Consider the following 26,296-nt stretch of genomic DNA (forward strand, 5'->3'; position numbering starts at 1 on the left):
GGATGATTTTTGGGAAGCAAAGCCCACCAGCCCAGCCTTTGAGATGCTGGCTGATAGCCTGTCTGCTATAAATCTCAGCCTCTCCAGATTAAGCCCTCAACATACAAATACACCTGTCAGGCTCTGGCCTGTGTTTGAATGAGTTCATCATGGTGTCATGCACTCACACCACCCATTCTTACGTGCTAATATGTGCCAGGCACTGCCTTCCATGTTTGGAAGGATGGGGAGAAGTATGTGACCCAGACTAAGAAGGGGAGGGAAGTGGGAGACATCGGATGCAAGTTTTACCGGCCATTACCACCCTGTGTCACATCTAGAGTTCAGCCTGGAGGTCGGGAGGCGAGTCCAGGAAACACCCCTGAAACATTCTGGGCCCTTCGATCCTAAGGAATGAGAAAGCCAGATTGTGGGTGTCTCCTTGGCAAACACTACACGGGAGCCTGTCAAATTTTCTATTTTTTTCCCCCAAATATCGCTGTGAATTAGCAGTTCTCACTCCTGGGCTACTGGGAATATGTCTTTTCTGCCTCTGTCATAGCAAACCTGGAGGCTGGAAAGAAAGCCTTTCATTGGGGAAACACTGTGCAGGTTTATCACTGAGTCAATGGAGAAAGCAATGAGGGTCTGTGAGAGGAAATAAGTACAGAAATTGGAATGTCTTCAGTAAAATAATTGTAAGGCAACATTTCAGGGTAGTTTAATTTCCTACTGCATTTTAATGACCATTTATAGAGGATATAAAAATGTCATTTATAGAGAAACTACACTTTGTTTTCCTGGTTATTGTAATAGATCAAATGGAACATGCAATATGATTTAAAAATTTTTTTTTGCCAAACATTGTAATCAATCTTTCATGCTACAGATCTGTGTGGTTATTGCTTGTCACACACTCAAAATAGATGTGAGTAGGAGTTCAACAGGAAGAAGACTCTGCTGTTTTTCCTTCTGATAACAGGGCAGGGAATCTTCACCAACTCCATCCTTAGGCATTTTCCCATTCTGTTTACTTTGACCAGTTTTAACTGAAGGTTACAATGTTTCCATTCCCAGGTACGGAGATGGTATTGGTGGGGACACATGAGGGACCCTCGGGGTTTTAGGAGGTGAGGGACAGTTTTTAACCCACTAGTTTTTTCTACCTCTGTTCACCACCCAGAACCAACCCAAGCTCGCCAAGTGAGGTCAGGAGACATGGGCTGGGTGAGGTGGGAAAGGAGCCTTCGACCCAGCTCAATCTGTGCATCAGGGGTGGGAGACAGGACAGCCCCTCCTCTTTCAGGCTCATCCACTCATCTCATGCATCCTCCTTCTCCTCTAAAATCAGCTGATGTGGCCCCCCCAGGGACCTTTATAATCGAACTTTGTTTTCTGCTGCTAGTAACATCGCAAACGCAGAATCTGGCTTCTCAGCAAGAACTTCAGGCTTGTCAAACTCGACAACCTGAAAGAGAAGAAGAGCTGAAATTGTCAGAAAAATATCCACCCACCAGAGAGCCCAGACCATTGAAGCCTCTGGGAGGTGATGCCGGCAACTTCCTTCACCTTCCCATTTTCCATGACAAGGACGAGATCACAGTTGAGGACTGTGTTGAGGCGGTGGGCAATGGTCAACACTGTGCAGCCTTTGAAGGCATCTTTGATGGTGTTCTGAACAAGGGTGTCAGTCTTGGAGTCCATGGAAGCAGTGGCTTCATCAAGGAGAATGATCTGTTGAGGAAGGAGTGTTGTAAAAGTCACACTAAGCCAAAGCTGTATCTAGAGGGAAATTTATAGTCTTAGTTCTATCTATGAAAAAAAGAGAAGAGCTGAAAAGTAATGACTAATTCTCCATCTCAAAAAGTTAGAAAAACAACAGCAAAATAAAAGCCACATCACACCACTTTCATCTTCTTCAGAGGGACTGGCTAGAGAAACAAGGTTGTATATTCTCTACTCCTCTTTTGGGGTTATTTTTGGTGAGGAAGATTGGCCCTGAGCTAACATGTGTGCCAATCTTCCTCTATTTTACGTGGGTCACTGCCACAATGGCTTGATGAGCAGTGTGTAGATTTGTGCCCAGGATCTAAACCTGCGAACCCTGGGCCACTGAAGCAGAACTCACAAACTTAACCACTGTGCCACTGGGTCAGCCCCTTTATTCCTCTTTCTAAGTGGTTTATTCTAATCCTACAAGCTGGTAGGAAGAAACATCCCACAGGATTTCTCTACTGTGCTAACGTGAGTCAGCATGAGGTATAATAACAGCACTTGTATTAATTTCCTATTGCTGCTATCACAAATTAGCACAAATTTAGAGGCTTAAAACAACACAAATTTATTATCTTACAGTTCTGGAGGTCAGAAGTCCCGAAGTCAAGGGACTGTCAGAGCCACGTCCTTCTGGAGGCTCTGGGGAGAATCTGTTTCCTTGCCTTTTCCAGCTTCTAGAGGCCGCCTGCATCCTTGGCTCGTGGCCCCTTCCTGGCATTGCTCTAACCTCTACTTCCATCTTTACATCTCCTTCTCTTTCTGACTCTCCTGCCTCTCTCTCATAAAGACCTGTGTGATTACACTGAGCAGCTCACCCAGGTAACTTAGGATAATCTCCCCATCTCAAGATATTTGACTTAATCACATCTGCAAAGCCCCTTTTTCCCAGGTAAGGTAACACACTCACAGGTTCCAGGTACCCAGATATGGACATCTTTGGCAGCAGGGGGTGGAGTTGGGGCGGGGGGGGTGGGGGGGTGGGAACACGACGCAAAATTCTGTCTACCACAGTGCTGATTTACAAGTGCGGGGCTTGAGCTCAGCTCTAACTGTGCTTGATCTTGGCTAAATTACTTAACCTCCCCAAGGCTCCAATTCCTTGTCTGTAAAAGCGTTATATCTTATTATGAGCATGAAATGCAAAGACAACACGTAAACCACTTAGCAGTGTGCAGTGTCACAGTCAGCATGGTGTGGTGCTGGCTCCCTTTCCTGCTGTTGGCACCCCTGAAAGAACACTCACTATGGACCACGCTTTGATCAGTGTTCAGAGAACGGGGTTGCTAAAGCAACAGCAATTCCTTCCTTGAAATCAGTAAGCGAGGAGGCTAAGTCACTAAGAAAAATGAGTATACATTTTACAGTTGTCCTATCCTAGCATTCTGAAGGCTTTCTTTAGAGTCCTGGGTACTATTTATCAGGCCTAGGATTGTTCTGGGACAAAGGGAAGAAGCTGAGAGGAAGATTTCTCCAGCTCAGAGCACTTAAGAGGATAGAGAGAACACGTAAACAAGACGGCCAAGGGCGGGCCCGGGGGGCAGGTGCTATCGCTGTAAATGGCTGTTCTTTTTCAATTTTTACCCCTCACAACTTTGTCTTAAGAGAAAGTGATCGATTTTTAAATGGCTCAATTGCTCTCTCTTTGCTGAAAGGCAAATGCATCACGGCTGTACACCCTGGATTGAGCGGCACTGTGGGAAATATCCAAAATTTGACCAACCCATTTTCCGTGCTGTTTCCTTACTTTTGAATTACGGAGAAGCGCTCGGGCCACACAAAGCAGCTGGCGTTCCCCTACTGAGAAGTTTTCTCCGTTTTCTGTGACTTCCGCCTGTAATTTTTCTGGGAGTTTCAATATCTATAAAACACGGAAAATGCCGCATTTGTGCTGATGATCTATAAAATTGTCCTGCATCATCTGTATTGATTGCCCTCTTCTCCTGCCTTCATCAGCTGGCTTTATCTTACTGTGGAAAGGAAAGTGCAAAACAATAATCATTTCAGAATTGCAAACAGGCATCAGGGAAAGACCAGGGAGTGGGCGGACATTAATAATTTAAAATCACGGTATGATTCACAGAACGCTATAGACACCTCACCCAAAGAGTACAAATAATGCACATATGGCTCCGGAGAAACACAAACAAGTGTAACTGGCTTCCAGGGTCCCTCTTTCCATAGACAAAATAGAGATGGGATGGGAGAGCTTTCTGGTCATCAAGGAAAGATAAGACAGGGTCTGACTGATCCAGCATCACAGGTCTAAGTGTCTTTGGCAGATGCTTACCTCGGTACCAAGTCCCAGGGAAAAAAATCCTCTCTGGGCTGCAGAGGGGGCCATGCTCACCTGTTGACCCCAGCTGCAGCTCTTACAGGACAGGACCCCATCTCACAGATGGCTCAGTGCACTCAAAATCAGCCATACTTGCCATTCCTGGAGCAGGCCACATCCCTCACCTTCCTGTGGCTTCTCTGTTCTGATAAGCAAATGAGGCTATTGGCAGAGCAGTAGGGCACTCCATCTGCTCGAGAGTCAGATGGACGTGGGTTCCAGTCTCCATTCTGCCACTCCCTAGCCTGCATGTGTTATTTCCTTGAGTCTTAACTCTGCATCTCTAAAAATGGGGGCAGGAGTACCAACCTCAGAGGCTTGTAGTCAGGACCAGGTAAAATAATGCATATAGAGGTCTTGACAACATCATTGCAAAGACCTGGGAAATATTATCTATGGTTGCTTTTAATAATAAAGACTAAATAAGGATTGTATTCTACTAACGTATGTGGTGCCAACAAATAAACCTGGCCAAACGCTGGCCCAGTGCTTGTCTAATTTAAACCTGGGTCAGGTATCTGGGGCACTGGTGCTGGGAAATGGACTCATCCTCGACAGCCCCAGAGACCTACTGTGTCTCTCATGAATGTTCTCTCCAGAACCTGCCAGAGCATCTCATCGGTGTGACTCTCAAAGGGATCCAAGTTGTACCTGGAATGAAGGAAAGGAGAGGGAGCTGGATTTCTGAGGGTAAGAAGATGGGGGGGCATGTTTTCTACAGCATGTGGGGAAGAGCAGGAGGTGGTACGTGAGGACCCTGTGGCTTAATTAAATACCAATCTCAGGCCAAGAGACCGAGGACCCACAACTCTATGATGGTGCAGAGACCACCGAGACAGGCAGGAATATGTGAAACGCTGCCAAGAGACAGCCAGAGCTAGGCACTCAGGAAGGCTCATTTGGCCCTCTCAGTGGCTATGTGTAGCAGAGTAGACTTGACCTTATGCAAATTCTTGGCAGAGAGAGAGGGAGAGGAAGCCATTCAATCTGCCATTGCATCCAGTCTGCCTTGAGAAGCAGGAGGTACAGCTGTAGCTCCCAAGGCCTTGCAGACGGTGAGCATCTCATTTGAGGGGTGGGAGTCTAGCACTTCAAGACACAGAGTGTAGTTTTCATCCAACTCTAAATACAGCCCCCTGCTTCGTCTGGTGCTGACTGGGGGAAACATCCATCTCAAGAGAGGGGCAGTCACTGCACTGGACTAAGTGAGAAACTGTGGTTTTCTCCTTGTGCCTTGATGTCGGATCTTAAGCCCTGCGGAAGTTGCAACCCTACTGTTCTTGTATTTGGACAGCTTCTGTTCACTCCTTCGTGGGAATGAATCGAGACACTTCCCAATAGATGGCTACATGCAAAGGACAACTATCTATTTTATTGTGAAAACTGGAGCGCTTTTGCAAGTGGCCATTGCTAAACCTGAGAGGATGCCGAGACACAGGGCTCTCCGGGGCCAGCGGGGATGTCTGCTCCCTCACGTATAAGCACGTTGCGTGTTAGTAACATGGCTTATAAAATGCAAGTCATGTTCAGGGCTCTAGCCCTCATCTCCTCCCAACGTTTTCCTCCAGAACAGGTCCCGGCAGTGCCATGAGCACCCCGAGTTGCTCCCCTCAGAAAGAACAGCCCCAGGCCGGTCGCACTGTGGGCGCCTCACAAAGTTTCTGGTTTCACTAACCAAAAATAGGAATGCACAATGATCAAAAACAGCTACCTTACTGTACCTACAAACAGGATAGGATCCTGGGGGATGACAGTCAGCTTGGTTCTGAGGTCTTCCAAACCAATAGTACAGATATCCACCTCATCAATGAAGATTGTGCCGCCGGCCGGCTCCACCAGACGGAACAAGGCCATTCCTAACGACGACTTTCCTGGGAATGACAAACGCAACAACAGCAAATCAAACATCAGTTTGTACTTCTATCATATCCCAACGTCTAATCAAGGGAATTTTTAATGCAATGAAAATGACTCTGTGCAGACAGAAACTCCTCAGTCTTCAGGGGCCCTCAGCTGCCCTAACACAGTTACCCTGCCCATGCCTGCAGGGGCTGTTAGCGCATGACTCACCCTCTGGGCCTCATTTCACCAGAAGGATTCTCATTTAATTAATTCAAAAACTGACGTGTGTTTGCTTCCAACCCCTCACACCCGTTCGACCCGAAATCCTAATTCACAGTGAAGAGGTTTGAGGGGAAAACAAGAGCCAATCTGCCACACACATGCATTGCCCTCTCGTGTGGCTTAACTACCACACCCACTGGAAACGCAAAGAAACAACCTGGAAGAAACACAATCCTAGCTGGTCCTCACCGGAACCTGTTCTTCCGACAATCCCAACTCTCTGCCCACTTTGGATGTTCAGGTTCAGCCCATGGAGAACAAGGGGAGTGTTTTCTCTATATCTCATCTGATAGTCTCTGAACCTTATCTCCGCACGGCTCGGCCAGTCAGGGGGACAGGTCTCCACTTTGAGGGGGTGAGTGCATTCAGGAACACAGGTCTGAAAAGCAGAATAACCAATGGTGGGTTAATAGTCACTTGCTTTTCCATTCACTTCACTCATTCGTTCATTCATTCACACAGTTCTAGGTGCTGGTGTTCTCAGTGGTGAACTACCAATAGGGACCCTGAAGGCAAGAAACTCGCATTCCAGTGAGGAAATCAGATAATCAACAAGAAAAGAAGTCAGAAATGAAGACAATAAAACAGAGTGTTGTAACAGAATCTGAGTGTGTGTGGTGGAAGGGGGTAGGAGGAGTGAAAGTAATTGAGGGTTGAGGAAGGCATCTATGCGGATGTGACAGTCAAGCCGAGACAGAAAGCTGAGAAGATGCCAGCTACAAGAAGACTTGAGTCCGGGGCCTTCCAGGCAGAGCGGACTGCTAGTGCAAAGGCGGGAGGCTGTCACCACAGCACCAGTTGAAACTGACTCCATCTTATCAAGAACAGGATGCCAAAGCTGTCTTGCAGGGGCGGCAGGCTAAACCTGCAGGTCATGTAGCTGGAGCACGCACAGAGGAGAAAACTTTGACCTGAAATAACACTTGGAACCAAAGATTCTCCCCTCCATGGAACCAAAAGGACTGAGACATGACCGGAACTCAAAAGACAGACCCTTTTCAGAAGCCAGCGGTCCGTGATCCAGGAAGACTGGTGCCAAAGCCCTTCCGTGCCTCACCATGAATGGTCTTGTTTGGAGTCCTTCCAATCAAATTTTGACCTGAAATAACAGGTCTGTGTGTGCTCCTCTGTGCGTGCTCCAGCTACATGACCTGCAGGTTTAGCCTGCTGCCCCTGCAAGACAGCTTCAGCATTTCGTTCTTGATAAGATGGGGTCAGTTTAAACCAGCCCTGTGGTTACAGCCTCCCACCTTTGCACTAGCAGTCCGCTCTGCCTGGAAGGCTCTCTCAGTGCTTCCACATACCAGCCTGCCCTCTCTAATCTCTTAAATTTTACCCCAAACTCTGGATCAGGGAGACATATTTGAGAGCCTTGCCCCTGCCTCCTTGTCAATTGACTTCATAATAAAGACTTTTCTTTTCTCAAAAGCCTGTGGCATAGAGGCCGGCCCAGTGGTGCAGCAGTTAAGTGTGCACGTTCTGCTTCGGCAGTCCAGGATTGCCGGTTCGGATCCCAGGTGCTGACATGGCACCACTTGGCAACAGCCGTGTTGTGGTAGGCATCCCACGTATAAAGTGGAGGAAGATGGGCATGGATGTTAGCTCAGGGCCACTCTTCCTCAGCAAAAAGAGGAGGATTGGCAGTAGTTAGCTCGGGGCTAAACTTTCTCAAAAAAAAAAAAAGAACAAGAAAAGCCGGTGGCATAGTATTGATTTCTATGCATGTTGGGCAGCAGGCCCTTTTAGTCAGTCACAAGCCCAGTGCAAGCTCGGGCTCTTTGAGGAATAGAAAGAAAATTCACGTGGCTAGAATTTAGTGAATTGAGAGATGGACAACTATAAAGGACAGCTTAAACTAGGGCTTGTGGGCCTGGGCAAGTGTCAGCATGTGAGCTGGAAGCTGTGTGACAAGTCCAGACCAATCCTTGAGATTTGCAGAATTCAATCAGATACAATCTCAGTATCTACAGGAGTCACCAGGGTGTTAGAAGTAGGACAATAACAAGAATGCATGGTGTCAAGTTCAAAGGTCTTTAGAGGTACGTGGAAAAGACATTTAAGTTTCCTAAGAGCCCAAGAAATGCCATGTCTAGAGCTACTTGGCTGCATTACAAGACCAATCCCTATGAAGTCCCTGTTGGCAATGAGACACAGGGCTCACATGTGCCCTGTTAGGGTGGCTGACCAGCCCGGATCTCTGGCTGATAGGCAACACAAGTAGCTGAGAAAATAATTATATTCCTAGACAATGAGTATTTTTAACCCCTAAAAGATTTAGAATTAATAATAAAAATATTTAAGAGAAGTAGAATTGCAACAGTAATATTTTTAGTTTAAGAAATCTGCATATCTGGTCTTCTAAGTACTCATCATATTAGCAATATTTGAGCTTGTGATTCTAATTTAAAATGTATAATTGAATAATTTCTGTAAACATGATTTTAAGTTAAAATCTTACTGTTTATATACAGCATTGTGATCGTTATGCAAATTTAAAGCTCACTATATTTATATGTTTAATTTGTTAGATTTATATAACCTCAGGAAAGTTTGTTTGTTAAATCAGATAATCGGGGTACTTAAAAAGGAAATGGAATGTATTAAGTTTTAAAATGCGGTTTAAAATGTTTGAAAGTGTTTAATTAAGTTTGCAAATGGGGCCAGATGCTAATCAAACGCCCTTAAAAGTGATGGCTTGAATTGGCTAGACATCTTTCTGAAGAACAGCAGAATTTGTAAGTTGAACATAAAAGCCTTTAAAGAAGAATTAGACTGGCTTTTTTTCAATTTACAATTTTAATCAATCAGACATTAATTTTTAGAAACTAAAGTAAGCCACTGAATTCTCTTTTCTGTGTATGGAAACTGCCCTTGAGGAAATTTTTTTAAAAAGAACCTCTCCCTCAATTCAAGGGCTTTAGATTGTATTATAAATATGGGTTTTAAGAAGAAGGATTGTGGTCTGATTTCGGTTTTTAAAAAGATCCCTTTCTTTTTAAAAGAAAAAAGATCAAACGTAAAAAGATCAAATGTTTGCATAGGTTCTGCCAGAGCTAACAGTCCTTGCTGTTGCACGCACTGATTCCTCACCAAGATATACTCCCTGAGCAGCTCCACGGACGTGAATTTGGCCTGGGTCTCTGTTCCTGTTCGCACACACACTTGGAGCAGTCCACTTAGCTGTGGATGAGGAACAAGCAGCCACGGTTAGAGCCCTTCCCGCCGGCAGGGGCAGCCCTTGGGCATTATCCCTCCTGGTCTCTCTCAGGACTACACAAAAAGTAAGCTGCATTCCCAGCCAAGTTCCGAGAAGTAAAGATACTCCTGGTGCGGTGTTTTGCCTTTAAACACTTCCTTTGTGTTCAGAAACAAATGATAATTACATTCTTCCTTGGCACTCCAGATGGTGAGAGTCATCCCGCCAGCACCGTTCCATCACACACCTCTTGGTTTGAGCGGTGGGGAAGTGCTGTGGAGCAGGAATTCTCAAAGGGATGCAAAACTGCTGGGTGCCAGCCCCTTGCTGCCACCTGGTGGGGTCCTGCACCTCTATGCCCTCCCCACTTACCTCATCCACAGCCACGGAGCGACTGAAATCCAGTCACCACAGATCATCAGAGGTGGGAGAAAACCATCAAGCCCATCAGCTTGCTTCAGAAATGAGAAATCTAGGCTCACACTGGGGCGTGTGAAAAATCACCCACCGTAGGCCAGGATCTCCTGGGAGCCAACCATGGGATCTGAGGGCAAGCAGTGTATTAGGGCAGGTTGACTGGTGGTCCCCTCAAAAGATATGTCCACATTCAAGTCCCTGCAAACTGTGAATGGTACCTCATTTGGCAACAGGGTCCTTGCAGGTGTAATTAAGGATCTTGAGATCATCCTGGATCACCTGGGTGGGCCCTAAATCCAATGATGAGTGTCCCTACAAGAGACAGAGGAGAGGAAGACGCAGAGAAGAGGAAAAGGAGATGTGAAGGCGGAGGCAGACATTGGAGGGATGCAGCTCCAAGCCAAGGAAAGCCAACAGCCCCAAGAAGCGGGGAGAGACAAGGACTGGACTCTCCCCCAGAACCTTCAGAGGGAACATGGCCCTGCCAACAGCTTGATTTTGGACTTCTGACTTCCAGAACTCTGAAGGAATAAGTTTCTCTGGTTTTAACCACTAGTATAAGGTAATTAGTTTGAGAAGCCCTAGGAATCTAATCTAGGAGCTAGACCCAAAAAGGGCCAGTCAGAGCTGGGAGAAGCGAGGCGTGGAAGACAAGGTGAGTCAGGAGAGGTTCAATCGTGGGCCGCTGAAGCTCACTCCCGCTGGGGCTCTGGGAGACTGCACGGAACACGCCTGATTTGTCCCGTGGAAGCTGGGCTACACCTCCACAACTCCCTTCAGTCATCGCTGGGGCCGCTCCCAGCTGGGAGAACCCGCACCTGCAGTCGGCCTTGGGCTTGGACTGAGCACCTTCCTGCAGCAGGAGGCCAACTGGCCTGCCCTGGAGGGGTGGGGCACGAGCAGCAGCTGCCTCAGTCACAGAGTGGGCTGGAGGCAGGGCCAGGCTTCTTCCACTAGAGACGCCGTGACTGTGGGCCGGCAGGATGAGACACAGGCAATTCCCAGGAATGAGAACAATGTCAATAAAGCAGGATGATAGGAAAGAGGGGCTGAGTCTGAGGCCAGGGCGCTACCTCAGTTAGGACGGTTAGGGAAGACTGCGCACTGAGGCGCTTTTGGTAAGAAGTCCGCCAGGCAAACTTAGGGTAAGAAAGCTCTGGGCAGCAGGGAATGGCTTTAACAAGAAGGAGGCAGTGTGGCCCGAGCAGGCGGAGAGCCACATGGCTCCAGACCCTCAGAGAGCTTCCCTCAGCAGGCCTCCTTTGCTGCCTCCCTGCTTAAGATGTCACTGGCTTCCCATTTCTCTCACAGCAGTGGCTCTCAGTCTGGGTGATTATGCCCCCAGGGGACATTTGGCAATGTCTAGAGACATTTTCTGTTGTCGTGACCTTGGAGGAGGGAGGTTCCACTGGCGTCTCCTGGTTAGAGATCGTGGAGGCTGCCAGTATCCTACAATGTACGGCACAGCCCCTCACAAAAAGGCTTCTCCGGCCCACATGTCCACAGCCCCGCAGTGGAGAAGCCCTTCTTAGAATACAGGCACACGCCTGCCTGTGCCCGACATGCCCTGCGCAGTCTGTCCTTGCTGACCCCTCAGACCTAATTTTCTCCTGCTCTGCTCAAGCCACACGAACTTCTGAGTTCCTCAAATGCACCGAGCTCCTCCTACCCTTGAGCCTTTCCCCAGCCCCTTGGCCTGAAGCATTCTTCCTTCTGTCTTCCTTGGCCCGTCCTTCATCATTCAGGCGTCAGCTTGGAAGTCACCTCCCAGAGATGCGTCCTCTGACCATCAGATCTAATATTGCTTCCTCGCTGACGGTCCCATTACCCTGCTTTATTATCTTCATAACACTTAAACAATTTCTGACTTCTTTATTTACTTGAGCACTTATTTATTCCATCCCACTTCATATCCCTCTAGAATATAAGCTCCTGAGGGCAGGGCCCTGTCCGGCTTGTTCACTGCTGGCCTGGCTCCTGGCTCACAGTAGGTGTTCAGTGCATATCTGGTGAGTGAGCAAATGAGCCCCGCCCTTGCGAAGGGCATGCCCAGGTTTTGTTAAATTCAAGGGTGTCAAGCCTTGAGCACCTGGGCAGCCCTCCACACTTCTGGAATCCCCACGTCAGCACAGTGCTGGCCCCGGTAGGTGCTCCTTCTCCTCTGTGATGTCATGTGATGTTACTTTGCATTCACTTCCTGCTCTGTGGGTCTTCACGGTTTCTCATCCATCTGGGGAGTCTCCCCTGTTCTCCAGGGAAGCTCTGTCATTCGAGTTCTCTGTTCTCAAAAGGGGGCTGACGCTCAGTAAAGCCACAAAGCCAGCTGAGAAGAAGCATTCCCCAGACCTCACGTGTGCAAATCCTCCCGCCTCACAGAAGTGTTGGAAAACAACCCATGGAAAGGTGATGATATCCCCGGAAAGCATGCCCTCAGTTGAGGAACGCTGTTTCACTTGGATCAAGTAAGGGAATCTCTTCAACTTCATCTGTTTTATATTTTATTAGGCAACGACAAATAAAAACATCCATCAATGTGGGAAATTGGCTACCCAAGGAAAATTCATTTTTCCCACTTTAGAGTCCTGAGAACATATTTTTATTCCTCTTCCTTCCCAAAATACCACTAAAATGATATCAGAGAGATTTGACAAAAGGAATAGACCTTTAATGGCAAGGGGATTGGGAAGAGATATTATTGAAAGAGAGAGTTACAAATTTCTGGAAAATGAAAAGAGGATGAAAGCCTTTTGAAAGAATGGAGGCAGAATGTTCTACGGGGGCATGGAGAGCCCTCTGTCCTGCAGAAGTCAGAGAGGCTCCAGGCGTGAGGAGGGCCCCAAATAGACTGAGTAACCGGCAGTCTGAGTAATTGACAGCTACTCCTGAGGAGCCATTTACCACAGCCCTCTGCTTTCTTCCAGCCAGAGGGAGCTGGGCACATACTCCCTAGGCCAAGACACACACACACACACACACACACTTCTCTAAAGAAACTGAATGAACTGCCTGGGGATAAATGGAGCTCCAGAATAGTACCCCAGGTGAAAACCCCTTTAAATCCTCTGGGTGCCTGAAGGCCAGCTCCCAGGATGTTTTCCTGAAGTGAAGCCAGCCTGAGGAAAAGTGCGACCCCCTCACCCATAGTCACAAAACGTCCCTGCAGGAGAGACCTAGCAAGGCATATTCAAAGGCAGAGGAGACCCTGAAAACCCAGCCCGGTCCCTCACAAATGGACCAAGAGACATACAAACAAGACCAACGGCATGAGAGAGCAAGCATCAGGTAGACAAAGTGAAAAATCAACTCTGGAAAAAACAGGTATCAGCCAAAGGAGAGAGGAGAGATTAAGGACGGGAGACTTTAATTACATCCTCAGAGAGATTAAAAAATATATTGTGTCATTTAAAAATGATTCTTTTAAAAACTCAGAGACTAAGAAAGAGTTTGTAGAAATTAAGTATATGAACATAAGACTGCCAAACTTAAAATTCAAAAGAATGGTTGAATGACGAAGCTAAAGAAAATTCTCAGAATAAAGATAAAAACACAAGACCATGGAAACTTTGAAATAAAGGAAAGAAAACACAGAGGATGGATCCAAGAAACCCTGTATTCAACTAAAGTGAGTCCCAGAGAGAGGAAAGAGAGGGAAAGGAGAGGAGGAAATTGGCAAGAGGAGAGAAAGGAAAGGAGGAGAAATTTTTCTGAGCTTTAGAGAGATTTGACCTTAATATAAAAGGACCCACAGCCTTGCACAGAATAAATGAAAAATGACCCACACTCAGACACATTGTCCCAGAATTTCAGAGCACCGAGGACAAAGACTGCATTGGAAAAGCTTCCAAAGAGAAAATGTGAGGCATATATCAAGGAATGAGATGCAGACCAGGGTTCAGATCCCGTTCTCAGACATGGCAGTTGTGTGATCCTGGGCCTCAGTCCCCTCATCTGTAGAATGGGGGTTGTGGCCATACCTATCTCATAGGGTTGTTGTGGAGATAAATGAAACAATTTACGTAAAGAACTTACAACAGTGCCTAAAATGGCATGTGTTTCCCCATTACTATTATTCCCTACCATTGTTATTATTATTATTTTCCTATTATAATTATTTTCAAAAGAAAAACACCAAAGCAACCAAAAGACAAGTCAGTAAGTATTTGTCATGGGCATCGTGGTTGTGTCTCCAGCATCCTTTCCCTCCTCCCACTGTGGGGCAGCTGTGTGACTTTGGGGTAGGATGCAGCAGGACTCCATCCTTTGGCCTAAACAAATCATCTCAGTTTCATCCAGCCACTGATTAGTTCTGGCCTGCCTAAGTTAATCCAGTAAGAATAAAGCTCAGGGCTTTTGTTCAGTTGCTAGGGTAGGAAGAGCTTTCCTCCTGCCTTTTTCCTGCTATAGCCCCCAGAGCTGGCCAGTGACCATTGTACAATCATGAAGACAGTCATCACAGGGGGAGGACAAAGCCAAGGGCCGTGACCCAACCATGCCTGAAGCCCACACAACCGCCAGATCTTTTAATTTTGTGAGCCACGATACTCCCTTTACTGTTTAAACCCAATGCAAGCTGGGTTTTCTGTTACACCCAACCTCCCTGGTACACTCCACGCCAGAGCCTCCCGGCCAAGCCCAACCTTACACTAAGTGTTACCTGGATGATGTAAGACAATGACAAGCCCTTGGATGAAGCACTGATTGAGGAGAAACTCAGGGTCACCAACAAAGCCACAATGAAAGTGACGATGTTCATGAGGACATCCATTCTTAGAGCAAACCACCTGAGAGCACAGTTAAAGTACAGGAGGTGGCTGGAGTTTTCATCATTTAGCACCATAAACCTAAAATTAAGAAATCAGACAAAACAGGAGATCAGGTTGTGCTTGCATAGCCTTAGAGTTAGGGCTACTGGAGAAATAAGGAGAGGGGAATGTTTGATCAAGGGCCAGCACGCTCTTACAGAGGAATCCCTTACAAAGATGAGCATTTATCCATGCTCTTGGAAACCTGCCGCCATAGACATCTTTGATTTGCACACATTTTGAGAAATCCCATGTGGCAGGAGAGTATGGTGTGTGGGCTCTTTCTATCTTTCCCGGCGCTGGCAACTGGAACCCACAGCTGAGAACAAAAGGTGCTGAGCACCTCAGCTCTGCCTTCAAAGGATCCTTATCTTGGAGTCCGCCACCCCTCAAAGGTCTTGTGGAACTGACAGTTGGCCCCCTTGATCTGTAAAAAGGGTGGGGTGCATTGTGGAGGCGGTTGCCTTTAGGGAGAATCAATGTTTGTGGTGGTAGAGGAGGGGTACCAATCAAGTAACCTCCCCAAATCAGAGAAAGAAGATCCAAGGCAATTGCTTATAAAGCTAGGGGTCTCTCCAAGTAGAGGAATTTGACATCTTGTACCCCTGCTGCATTCCATTGAGCCAAAGAAGAGAAGGCGGATAGGGCAGAGCGACAGAGGGATGACACCACCAGTTCCCCAGATGTATGGAAAGCGGATCCTGCCCCTTCTTGCAGTTCTTAGAGTTGAGAGTGCAGAGGGAAGACGACCTTTGGGGCTACAGTCTTGATGAGACTTTCCTGGGCATGAGGCAAAGAGGCCCCACATCAAAGGAACACAGTACAAGGCTGCCAGGCAGAGCTCACTGGAAGACCCAGGCAGACCTTGCCCATCAACAATGCCTAGCAGAGCTGCTGGGATCTGGTGCTGTTGGGGCCTCCACCCTGCCACACCCCATCTGCACAGGGATCAGCAGGAATGAGCAACAGAAAGGACAGAATGACCCAGACACAGGCAGTCACCTGAGGATGTGTCCTCTCCACCTCCATTCCCCTGCACCAGCCTCAGAGAACCAGACTCAGAGAAAACGGAGAAGGTGTTTAAGAGAACAGACTGGGTGCTTCCCAAGGGCAAACCTGCCCCCAACACCAGACACATACACACAGCACAGCACGACCACTCCAAGCCTCTAGGGGATAGAGAGGGCTGTGACTTATATACACGCAAGATTGAAATTTTAACTGGATTGAACTAACCATCAACCACAAGACACACCAGACTCAATTGCCACTGAAGGTTCTCCTGTCCTACCGGGAAAGGGGCTTCATCTACAACTGGTAGAAATTGTTGCCAAAAAATGAAAATCTTTCAGTGTTTAAACCCCTAAAGAGTTAAGATTTGTCCACTGGCTCAGTCATGAACATCCTCAGGCATTGCTGTTCCATTATGTTCTAAAATTCCTCAAAGAATTCTGTCTGGAAGCACCTCTGGCCAGCCAGGCTGGCCTCTGTAGCACCTTCCTCCCATCTGTTTCCACCTTAACCAATTTCCCCAGAGCTTAGTTAAAATATTCTTCCAAACACTTCCAAAAATATTCTATCGCATAGCTTTAAAGCCGACAAACTCAACTGGCAGCATAAGTGACTTAGAAGTCATCTGTGGTCTTATCTGTGTGGTTGGTTAGATTATGCAGAAGCAAAATCATTGGCTGGGATCAAACTGGAATTTAACCTCAAACCTTTTTTTTAATGCTGTAGCATTTCCGGCTGGTGGCAAAAGCAGCACATGTCAGAAGCCCAAGCCCTTGGGAAAGTCCCTGACAGGAAAAAAGAATGTTAAAGGAGGGGAGCCCCCCTCGATCATGGGGGATTCTCTTGGAAGAGAATCTGCAGGAAGACAAAGCTTGAAACTGTTATGTTTGCCATGAGAAAGTCAATAAATAGCTCCACGGACAGGAGCCTTTGCTCACACCAGGACACTGGAAGAATCTATATGTGCTCTAGGACTCTCGACAGATGATGCTCAGATCAAACTGGTAACAAGACCAGCTGCTGACTGAACTAAAGACACGATGTGATGCCAGGTCAACACTGAGATCCTGGGTGGCGGTGCGGGCAGAGGGAGAGCGAAAACTAGATGCAAACTTTGAAGTGGGTCTTAGGTTTTTAAGGAAGAAAAAGATGGGGGTGGGGGGGGAAAGAACATCTATGTGGCAGAGACTGCTACAGATTCACCAAACTCCATTTTCCTTTCTTGCCATGGACACAGCTAGTCTACCTTTCCCAGCATTATTTGCAGTTAGGTGAGCCACGTGACTGAAATCCGGCCAATGGATGTGCAGAAATGATGGGTGTCTCCATCAGGGTTGACCCATAAAAATTTCCCAGGGCGTCCTCCACCTTCCTCTCTTCCCTTATCTTCCAGTTAAACACAAAGGATTCTAGAGAAGTCCCCAAGGCCCTCGGGATGAAAAAGCCCCCCATGGAAAGAGACTGTGCACCCAAATGTGGAGCAGAATCCCGTATCCCTGTCCCATGGATCCTCGTTAAATTGTGACTTGAGGAAGAATAAACATGGATTATGTTAAGCCCCTAAAATCTGAGGTTGTTTGTTAGCACAGTAAGCTTACTGTGACTGATATAATTTATACGATATTTTAGAAGTTCGTAGCTGGAAGACTCCAGAGAAATTTACTAATATAGTGCCCACATTTTAAAAAGAAAGAAACTGGTCTATCCACTAAGTGAATGCAATATGGCCTTTAAAGTTTATTTTTACAAGGAATATGTAATAACATGAAAAATGTTATGTAAAACTAAAACAGGCAAAAATGATTATAAGTACTTAAGAAATAGAAAAAAGAAAAGACTGGAAGGAAATACATGAACATATTAATAGGATTTAGGTTGGGAAACTGTGAGTGATTTTTTTTTTCTGCATTCTCCTATTTTCCTGATTGAACACATTTTACTTTTAGAGTGAAAAATAAAACATGTAAAACCCCATACCAAGGTTGTTGTTGAACGAGCTCACATTCAGACACTAGGAAGAAAGGCCACTTGTCTGAGAGTGTTCCTCCTTGATTCTGCCAGCTCTTCATCTATGGTCAATTCCCAGCAGCCCAGACTTCCCTTCTCAGGGCCAGAGAAGCCATCTGTTCCTGTAACCTCAGGTTTAGGGTCAGACATGAAGTAGGGAGCCCCCGGAGCAGGGGCCCAGCACAGGACTCACTTGTTGATGCACTCCTGCTTCCTGTCGTAGGCGTGGATGATGCCCAGGCCCTGCATGGACGAGGTGATGTGTGAGAACCAGGGGGACCGGCTGACGTTCTCCACCTTTTTGAGCTCCTGGAGGCCTCGATGGAAAATGCTGTGAGGAAATCAAGAGGTGTCAAGAGGGCTGCAAAGTAGGGTCTCAGAGGGCTCATGCTCAGCACTTGCAGATCCGACTGTGCACTCAACACCAAGTTTAGGTCAGATGGGTGCTGTCTAACTAGGGAGAAGGGGTTGGCCGACATTCTTCTCTAGGAGAGGCCACCCCAGTTGTGTGAGAGGTGGGGGTCTCATAAATGTGAGTCTCAGAAATGTGAGCCACTCCTTTCTGTGGTCTCCGTTCTCGGTGCTTCCTGTAGTGTGAGTGTCCTCGCTGCACAAGATGTGATTGCAGTCTTTGAAGACCAGAACTGCTCATATAGCACAGCCCCTAAATGCAAACCAACCACTTTTTCATACCCAATCAAAGAAAAAGTAATCTATTCCAATTCTGTAGGAAAATCTGGTGTGTTAACTGCCAGGACGTGGTCTTCTAACGGCATTTTCAAAGGTAATTTTGAAGAAAGGTCATCAAAGTCTCCGGAGCTGACTTTAGAATGAAACCTCTGCAGGATGAACTCCCCAGGTGTTGAAGCTCCAGGATGCTGGTGAGCGCGAGACCACTGCCCTTGGCGCACACACTGGTAGGATGGCCCATGACAGTGAATCTTACCTGCCCTCTAGACTCAGCTAAAAGCAACCCAGGGGAGACGAAGGGAAAATCTTGTTTGTTCAGATCTCAAGTGAGTCAGTTGGAAACATTCTGGTCATTCAGTCAGGGCCAGCCCTGATCTGGCCTGTCGCTATGGCAGGAAGTTGGGGTGCTGGGCAGAGAAAAACCTTTTGCCATGTGAATCAACAGCATGGACAGAGAACAGACGTGAACAATGGTCAGATACATGTAGGGCTTGAAGAAATGAACACTAGCCCAAGGAGTTACTGTAGGAAGTGGCCCCTGGGACCTGCTTTATCTTTGGAAAGGACTTTCAGAAATTATTTTATTTGGGCATCACAATAAACTCTTGAGACTGAACACTGAGGCTATGTGTCCTTTCTCAGAGTCACCAAGGAGGCAGCAGGAGAGTGAAGTGAGAGCCCAGCTCCTCCAACTCCCAGGGCACCAGTGCCAGCTCCCACAGCCACCCCAGCTCCCTCACACAGGCTGCGGATGCGGAGTCTGGCTCTCCAGCCCTGAAGCGTCCCTACACTCACCACTCCCACTGTCGGCTGGCACCACCTGCAGATTTGATCCGCAAACTTGAAATATCCAAAACCAAACCCGTAATCTTGATTACCCAAGCTGCTCCACCTTCCACGTCACCTGTATCTCTTCACATTACTCCCCACCTTGGACTCACACTTGGCCTCTCCCATCCCCCAATGCCAATGACAATCTTGAAAATGCCTGCTAAATCTACCTCCCTTTTCTGTCCCCACTGCCGCTGCCTGTGTCTGGTCCTCACCGTCTCTCACTCAGACCACATTTCAAGAGTCTCCCATCCCGTAGCCCTGTCCTGATCTTTCTGTAGCTCCAGCCACCCTCCACACTGTGGCCAAAGCAATAGTTCTAAAGCTTGGCTCTGAGTGTGGTGTCCCTGGATGAAAAGAAACAACTCTGTTTACAAGTGGAGGCAGGCCAAGATTTGTAGGCTAAATCCTTTGCAATTTGTGGGCGGAGTCCCTCTTTAAGATCCTCAGTGTCCAGCCCAGGGCTGAGCACTTATAGGAGCATGTGATAAACACTTTGTTGAGTTGAATGGAAACTCTAAGTTTGTATAACATTATATTCCGTTTCTAATTTACATGACACTTATAATCCTGTAGTCTCATTTGACCCTCATAGGACCCCCTCCAGAACAGATGAGGCATCTGTGTTAATGATTACCCTTATCGAGATTAGCAACCCGAGGCTGGCAGCACTCCTCTGACTTCTCCAGGGTCCTCCAGGTAGTTTGGCAGCAGAGCTGAGGCTCTGGTCAAATTTCTCTGATTTCCAATGCTTCACCCTCATGCCATACCCACCACGCCACCTGCTGAGAACTCCAGCTTGCCCCAGGAACAGGAAGGAGATGGGTCTCCCAGAAGGCTGAGATCAATGCTCCCTCCTGCTCTCCCCTAGGGTGGGCGTGAAGGTAGACACAGGGACACCCTAGTGCAGAGCAGCTGACGCCCTTCTCTAATTCTCTACATCAGTGGTTAGGGTGGGGCTACTTCTCCAAGCTCAGAATGACTGAGGACTGGTCTCCTCTCTCTTCTCCAGCACCAGCAGTGGCAGAGCCCCATGGTTGAGAACATAACAGCAGACAGACGGCAACCACAGTTAAACCACGGTTACTAGTTTCCTAGCCTGGGACCAGTGACTTAGCCTCCCAATCACATCCACCTCTCAGGGTTGCGCTGAGGCTCAAATGCCAGATGTATGCAAAGCACTTAGCACAGCACCCGGCATTTCCTATCAGCACTAAAAATCAATGTGCTCCACTATTCAGAGAAGACAGCAAGGTTGCAATATCACCTGATACTACCTGGTCATTGTGCAGAGTTAACCAAATAAATATGGGTTTTGTTTGCTCCTTTTTAAATGGTGCATCAACCTACCATAAAAGGATGAAGAAGCCTACAGCAAGGCCGGCCAAGACTAAAAGGACAGCAGGAAACACAGCAGCCAATATCGTGAGAATAAACACCACCATAAAAAACTGCTGGAGAAAGTTCTCTGCGTGAAACGGCAGCCTCACATCCAGCTCGTCCATGTCTTTGGAAAAACGGTTCATTAGTCTGCCAGTGGGAGTCGTGTCAAAGAAGCTCATTGGGCTCTTTAAGATCTGTGGGTAAAATCAGAGAGTCAGCGTCGGGTGTGTGTTTGGTAAACCCTGGCTGCCCTGCCGGGGCTGGATTCTGAGTGCAGGACCTGGCTTTTCCCAGGGCCCCCCACGATGTGCCAGGCAATGCTGGGAAAGTGAGGGTGCTCTCCATTCCTGTGACGGCCATGAGTGAGAGTGAAGGCTGGGAGGCAGCCTGGGCTACGTTTGGAGGAGGGATGGACTTTGTGCCCAGGGCAATAGGAAGCCAAGTTCCACTGTGTCTGTCTGCCCCTGGGGTACGGGCCACACCTGTGCACTCTGGCTGCCCCTCACAGCCAATGGCTGCCACCCACCACAGCAGTGGGGTGAAGATGAGTCCACAAGCACTTCTTGAGGCCGTCGGGGTACTCAGGGCTCTCTGGAGCAGGAGAGGCCATCTTTGCTCCAGTTTCTCCGGGGAAACCTTTCTGATCACCCCCAGGGTAGCCTGAGGGTCTGGAACACACCCCCACAGCTCCCTGGAGTTTGCCTTCGCTCCCTGAGTGCTGTGTCTGTCCCCAGAGCCTGCACAGTGCCTGGCGCATCACAGGTGCTCAAGAAACCCTGTTGACTGATGAACTGGCTGTACATGCAGCCCCCGGGGCTGTACCTTGTCAAACACTTGGTCGTGTAGCCAGGAGGATGCCGTCAGCGTGGTCTTGGTAAAGATGAAGCCTTTGATGATGCCAAACAGCAGCACAGACACCATGCTCCCTGCGTACACCCACTGGTACACATGCTGCCCGGTGTCTGCTAGCACCGCACCGATCTCACACGTGCTCTTATTGGCCCGGGTCCCACAGGTCACCTTTGGAGGAAAACAAGAAGAAGCACCAAGAATTGGTACTATTAGGAGAATGGGAATTTTCCAGAAAACCTTTCCACAGAGAAGAGACTAAAAAGAGGTGCACAATTGCAAAGAAGGAGTCAGGTGGTAAAATCAAGTTGGTTCCCCTTGGGGGCCTCTGAGCTTTGCATGGGTCCTCCTGCTGGGCCACCATGACCCCAAAGGTCATCTGACTTATAAGACTCAGCACAGCAAAGGGACAACAAAGCAGGCAGGCACAGGGCAGCTGTCCCAGAAGCCAACTGTGCCTCAGGAGACCAGGGTGATACTGGGCCAGGAAAAACACAGAAGCAGAGGAAATTTGCATTCCATGAGGCTGTCTGAGCAACACTCAGGCAGCCCAGATAGGACAGGGATCGGGGACCCGCCTCCAGCCTGCTGAGCTGCCTGGTAGGAGCCACAAGGCCTCTGGGGAGGCTTGGGGGGCTTCTCTGTATGATGCTCCAGCCCACAGCCCCCTTCCTTTCCTTTTCTGAGGCCACCTAGGAGGCAGTAGTCCACTGTGCTGGAGTCCCAGGTGAGAAGGAGGGAGCCTAGTGACCAAGGGGCTCTGGGAAGATTCAGAGAGACCACATGTGACTCCATCCTACCCAGGGAGAACGGACAGTTTTGCCACCGTTTCTGGGGAGAAACCATCTCCCCCTCCTGAGAAATTGGCTGTTTCATTTTTCTCTGTGCTATATGCTAAAAGTCAAAACTGCCTTTGGGGAGCAAACAGACAGCTTTCTTCTAAATGCCACTTTGCTGATTACAGCAATAGCAGAAATGTAAACCAGAGGTGGCAGCTGATGGATGAACATCCACAAAAGCACAGGCCTCCCGGGGAGCTGTTGATGAGAGACCCAGCAGCAGAGGGGGCCCTACTGTGCTTTAGGCTGTGCCCACAGTGTCTGGCGGGCGGGGCAAATACAGGGCTCTGCCGTCACTGCTGCCTGCTCAGTTAGCCAATGGCACCAGTCTCCTGGGGACTCATCACCCCTGGGAGGAGGCTCCACCCTGACCTGAAACCTCAGGATCTTTGAGGAAAGGGCTCCTCATGAGCGAGTGAGAATCTGGCAGAACACATACAGGCCAGAGATGGCTCTCTTGCTGTTCAGAGCAGGCCACTCATTGGCTTCTCCCCTTGGGAATGGTCTCAGGAAGCCGTGCCAGACTCCAAGAGAGCTGTAGTGGCCTCTCCCCTGCCCGTATCCCCCCAGCGCTTCCTTACTTTGGTTGTCATAGCAACAGAATTGTACCAAAATGCAATCTTAGAGGATGGGCAGGCAACCCCACCGAATTCCCTGGGGCTCCAGGAAAGCTTTGAAATCATTGGCTAAAAGCTGGGAGGGCTTCCAGCAAACTCTAGTGAGAGCCGACTTATCAGTCCTTCCCAGGAGGGGCCCTGGCCTAAAAGAGCCTTGGGAGGCAGAGAGACACCCAGTGGCACTGAAGCACATCCAGGGGCTGTTGCTTGCATGTCTCATTTCTGTAGAGGGACTTTGAGGAGCAGAGCCCGGTGGAAGTCTCTGACATCAGACAATGTCAACGACAAGATGCCAGCTTCTCTTTAGAGGCGGGAAGACAGAAATCTGTTAGGTGTCCCCAGCCCCTCCTCGGAGGCACCTAGCAACAGAGGCGGCAAAACTGACCTTATCCTGCATAGGTTTGACCCCACAGACACGCTGCACAATCTTTCTAGCCAATCCTTTAAAAATCTGAAGGTGGCACACAAAAATCCAGGTGCCCTGTTTGTCTTGAAATATCAAAGGGGATTTCAGGAGTTGAATCGTGTGTTGTAAGCAACTGACCTCAACTTTACGAAAAGGGGCTGCAGGAGGCAAATGAGCTCATTGTGTGGTGTTGGGCACATTCAGGCTCCATCAGCAACTGACTCAGCATTTTCCAGTGACAAAGGGAAACTCACCTGTGAACCCTTGTCTAACCAGAGACCCAGCCACCAGTTGCCGAAGGCTGAGCTGCCAATCATCAGGAGGAAGAGGGACACTGTGAAGAGAGAGAGGAGGTACCCTGCAAGAGGAGGGGAGAGGTCCCAGGGGGTTACAGGGGCGAGGGGGCTGCAGTGGGCTTATCTCCCTCAGGGCCCAACCCTGATGGGAAGTTCAAAGCCTGCAGGAAAATGGCCCCCATGCTTGGGAACAACCTTCTAGGCTAACGTGACAAATCTGGGCGTTGGAGCCCTGAAACCCAATGGCAACATCTGTTCCACTTTGTTGAAAAATTGGTCCAAATTGTCAACATATTGGAAAAACTACTATACACTTTAATAGAAGCGACTCAATATTCTTTAACGCTCGCTGAGGGGGGACAGGGAATGAATCTAGAAGGCGTGTTTCGCACACCGAGGTGGGAATCTCGCCCTGAAGGCAGGCGATGAGCTGACTGCTGTTGAACTTGGTGACTAGAGAGCGAGGTCACAGAAGCACCACAGCTGGTTCGTGCTGCTGCTCCCTCGGTCTCAGTACACAGTCTGCAGCCTTACTTGGGATAGAGGACGATTCCATTTAAAGGCTCTATTATCAGCCTTGATTTTTAGAGGGGAAAAAAGTAAAAGCATTGATAAATGGCCCTAACAAAAAGAGAGCAATTGTTAAAGAAATCGTAAAATGTGAACCCAACAGTTTAAGAAAGGATTTTTTAATGCAAATTAAATCAAGAAATGCGTGGCCTGATACTGGACCTCCGGAAGCCTGAATGTACGTGTGGCACGTTTTCCAGGTCGCAGCTCCCTTCTGGGAGCCTTCAGTCTGGACAAGCTGGTGCGGAGGAACTGTGGAGACAAACACAGGTCCTGGGGCACCCGCGGGTGGGTGGGCGCCCCCTCTGCACACCCCATGCCCCCACTAGGGGCAGTTATCATCCTTCCTTCCATTTGCCCACGCTTTAAAATTCCCAACACGCTTTTGCTCATTTCATTTTATTTGATCCTATGACAGCCCTGAGAGGCAGGAGGCGTTTGTTCTTTTGAGAAAAATTCATTAAGCGCCTCCTACGTGCTCAGCCCTGAGGACATGGGGTTGTCTCGGTCTAGTTCTCCAGAAGCAGCTCCTAAGAAGAGGATAGGAATGCATGCAGTTTGTTCTGGAGCTAAAGGGTGTCGGGAAGGAATGGGAACCATGAACGGCGTCTCATCAAGCCAGGGACCCCCAAGAACCCTTGGAGCTCAACTCAACACAGAGGAATCTCAAGGTAGGGCGGGGGGCACATGTCAGAGGTTCCACAGGACCAGAGGGGTCTGGCTATTTCTACACCAACTCCCATTGGCCACTGGGGGAGGGCTGCTCCCTGGGGGGCTAGTTCCCCAGAACGTCCAGTTCGACCTGTGGCTGGCAGCTGCCAGAGAGAGCCCCAGGCAAAGGAATGCACATGTGGCAGCTGGGAGTCGGGCCACGTGCCCTGCAGTGCTGAGGGCACCTCCAGGGCCTACTGCTACAGGGTTAGCAAGAAGGAGGAGGTGCCTGTCCTCTTAGAGCTCACACCACACAGAAGAAACCCAGGGCATCCTCCTAGGTCACCTGCTGCATGGATTCCTGATTCCCTCCACGTGGCTGCCCAAGCCCTTGCCATTTTCCGGAGGAGAAGAGAAAATTACCATGAAGTTCTCATGAAACAATATTCAGAGATACAGGGACGCTGGGTAAAGCAGCTCCCAGCAGCCAGGACGGAATGCATGTCTGTGCCCTCTCCTCCGCGGAGAAGCATCAAATGTCAGCTCCAAAGCAGAATTCCAAACTCTATTCGACTTTTCTAAGCAGAGACAAATAGAGCTAGACAAGGCGGCACCCCTGCACATGGGCTTTCTGCACCCTGTCCTGGTTGTCCAACGTTGTCACACCTCAAAGGCGCCTCCACAAAGAGACCTACTGCTACACCCTCTACCTGGGAACGTTTGTGCTTCTTTGAAAATGTTCAGCCTGACTTTCGCTCATTGAATCCTCCTCTGGGACTGCAAAATGAGGGCGACGCCTCAGCGGGCCGGTAGCACCTTGTGAGCAGTGGCGTCCTGGACCGCCAGAGGACCTGGTCACAACCTGTGCAGCCCGCCAGCCCAGTCAGGAGTGCTGCTGATGCTGGGCTCAACTTTGCTGCACTTTAGAAAGTGCCCTGGTGCTGGGAATGGCTGGCAGTGGCACCTTCAACAGATTCCCTTCCTATAGCTTTGAGAGCATTTCATGCCACACTTTCACTTTCCTCTCCAGAGAAGGGGGTTGAGGAGGAAAAGAGGGGCAGAGTTTACTCTCTTCACAGGGTTCCAAATCCTGGGCAGCCTGGAGCTTTTCTGGGGAAGCGTGGAAGAGATGGCTGGTACCTCACTTCAGCCTCGGCAGCCTCCAGAGCCAGAAAAATATGTTGTCTTTCCAAACACACATGCATCTGTCATAAGCACTATCAATGGTGCAAGGTTTCATCAATACAAAGATTCACACTTTTTTTCACATTTAGATGTTAATCTCCGAAATCAGGGTGTGCTTTCCATTGAGTAGTGTGCCATATCATCTAACTGGCAGAGAGTTTTCTTTCTAAGTGGTTCATAAAATGACGGTGATCTTGCTCATCAAGCAACTCTGTGGCAGGCGTCCCACATAAAGTAGAGGAAGATGGGCTCAAATGTTAGCTCAGGGCCAGTCTTCCTCAGCAAAAAGAGGAGGATTGGCAGTGGCTATTAGCTCAGGGCCAATCTTCCTCAAA

At 48.5% G+C, this 26,296-nt stretch overlaps 1 protein-coding gene across 24 annotated transcripts in view; it reads right to left on the reverse strand.

The window, feature by feature from the left end:
- Positions 1 to 675: 675 nt before the first annotated feature.
- Positions 676 to 26,296, reverse strand: part of ABCC12 (ATP binding cassette subfamily C member 12) — a 74,638-nt gene continuing 49,017 nt past the window's right edge. For 18 of the 24 annotated variants that reach the window (XM_014738499.3, XM_014738498.3, XM_023636916.2 and 15 more), the window contains 13 exons: positions 24,288 to 24,377; positions 23,514 to 23,617; positions 21,371 to 21,568; positions 20,516 to 20,742; positions 17,838 to 17,975; positions 14,479 to 14,665; positions 9,302 to 9,391; positions 6,401 to 6,590; positions 5,799 to 5,958; positions 4,660 to 4,738; positions 3,500 to 3,613; positions 1,549 to 1,713; positions 679 to 1,447 (listed from right to left, as the gene is read on the reverse strand). In XM_014738499.3, the coding sequence (XP_014593985.3) occupies positions 1,355 to 1,447; positions 1,549 to 1,713; positions 3,500 to 3,613; positions 4,660 to 4,738; positions 5,799 to 5,958; positions 6,401 to 6,590; positions 9,302 to 9,391; positions 14,479 to 14,665; positions 17,838 to 17,975; positions 20,516 to 20,742; positions 21,371 to 21,568; positions 23,514 to 23,617; positions 24,288 to 24,377 (1,835 nt within the window). In that variant the 3' untranslated portion in view covers positions 679 to 1,354. Of the gene's footprint in view, positions 1,448 to 1,548; positions 1,714 to 3,499; positions 3,614 to 4,659; positions 4,739 to 5,798; positions 5,959 to 6,400; positions 6,591 to 9,301; positions 9,392 to 14,478; positions 14,666 to 17,837; positions 17,976 to 20,515; positions 20,743 to 21,370; positions 21,569 to 22,675; positions 22,821 to 23,513; positions 23,618 to 24,287; positions 24,378 to 25,199; positions 25,226 to 26,296 lie in introns of those variants that run through there. The other 6 variants (XM_023636917.2, XM_070262915.1, XM_070262914.1 and 3 more) reach the window with 4 other exon arrangements.

This window comes from Equus caballus, chromosome 3 (genome assembly GCF_041296265.1).
Source record: "Equus caballus isolate H_3958 breed thoroughbred chromosome 3, TB-T2T, whole genome shotgun sequence".
In the NCBI taxonomy this organism is placed as follows: Eukaryota; Metazoa; Chordata; class Mammalia; order Perissodactyla; family Equidae; genus Equus; species Equus caballus.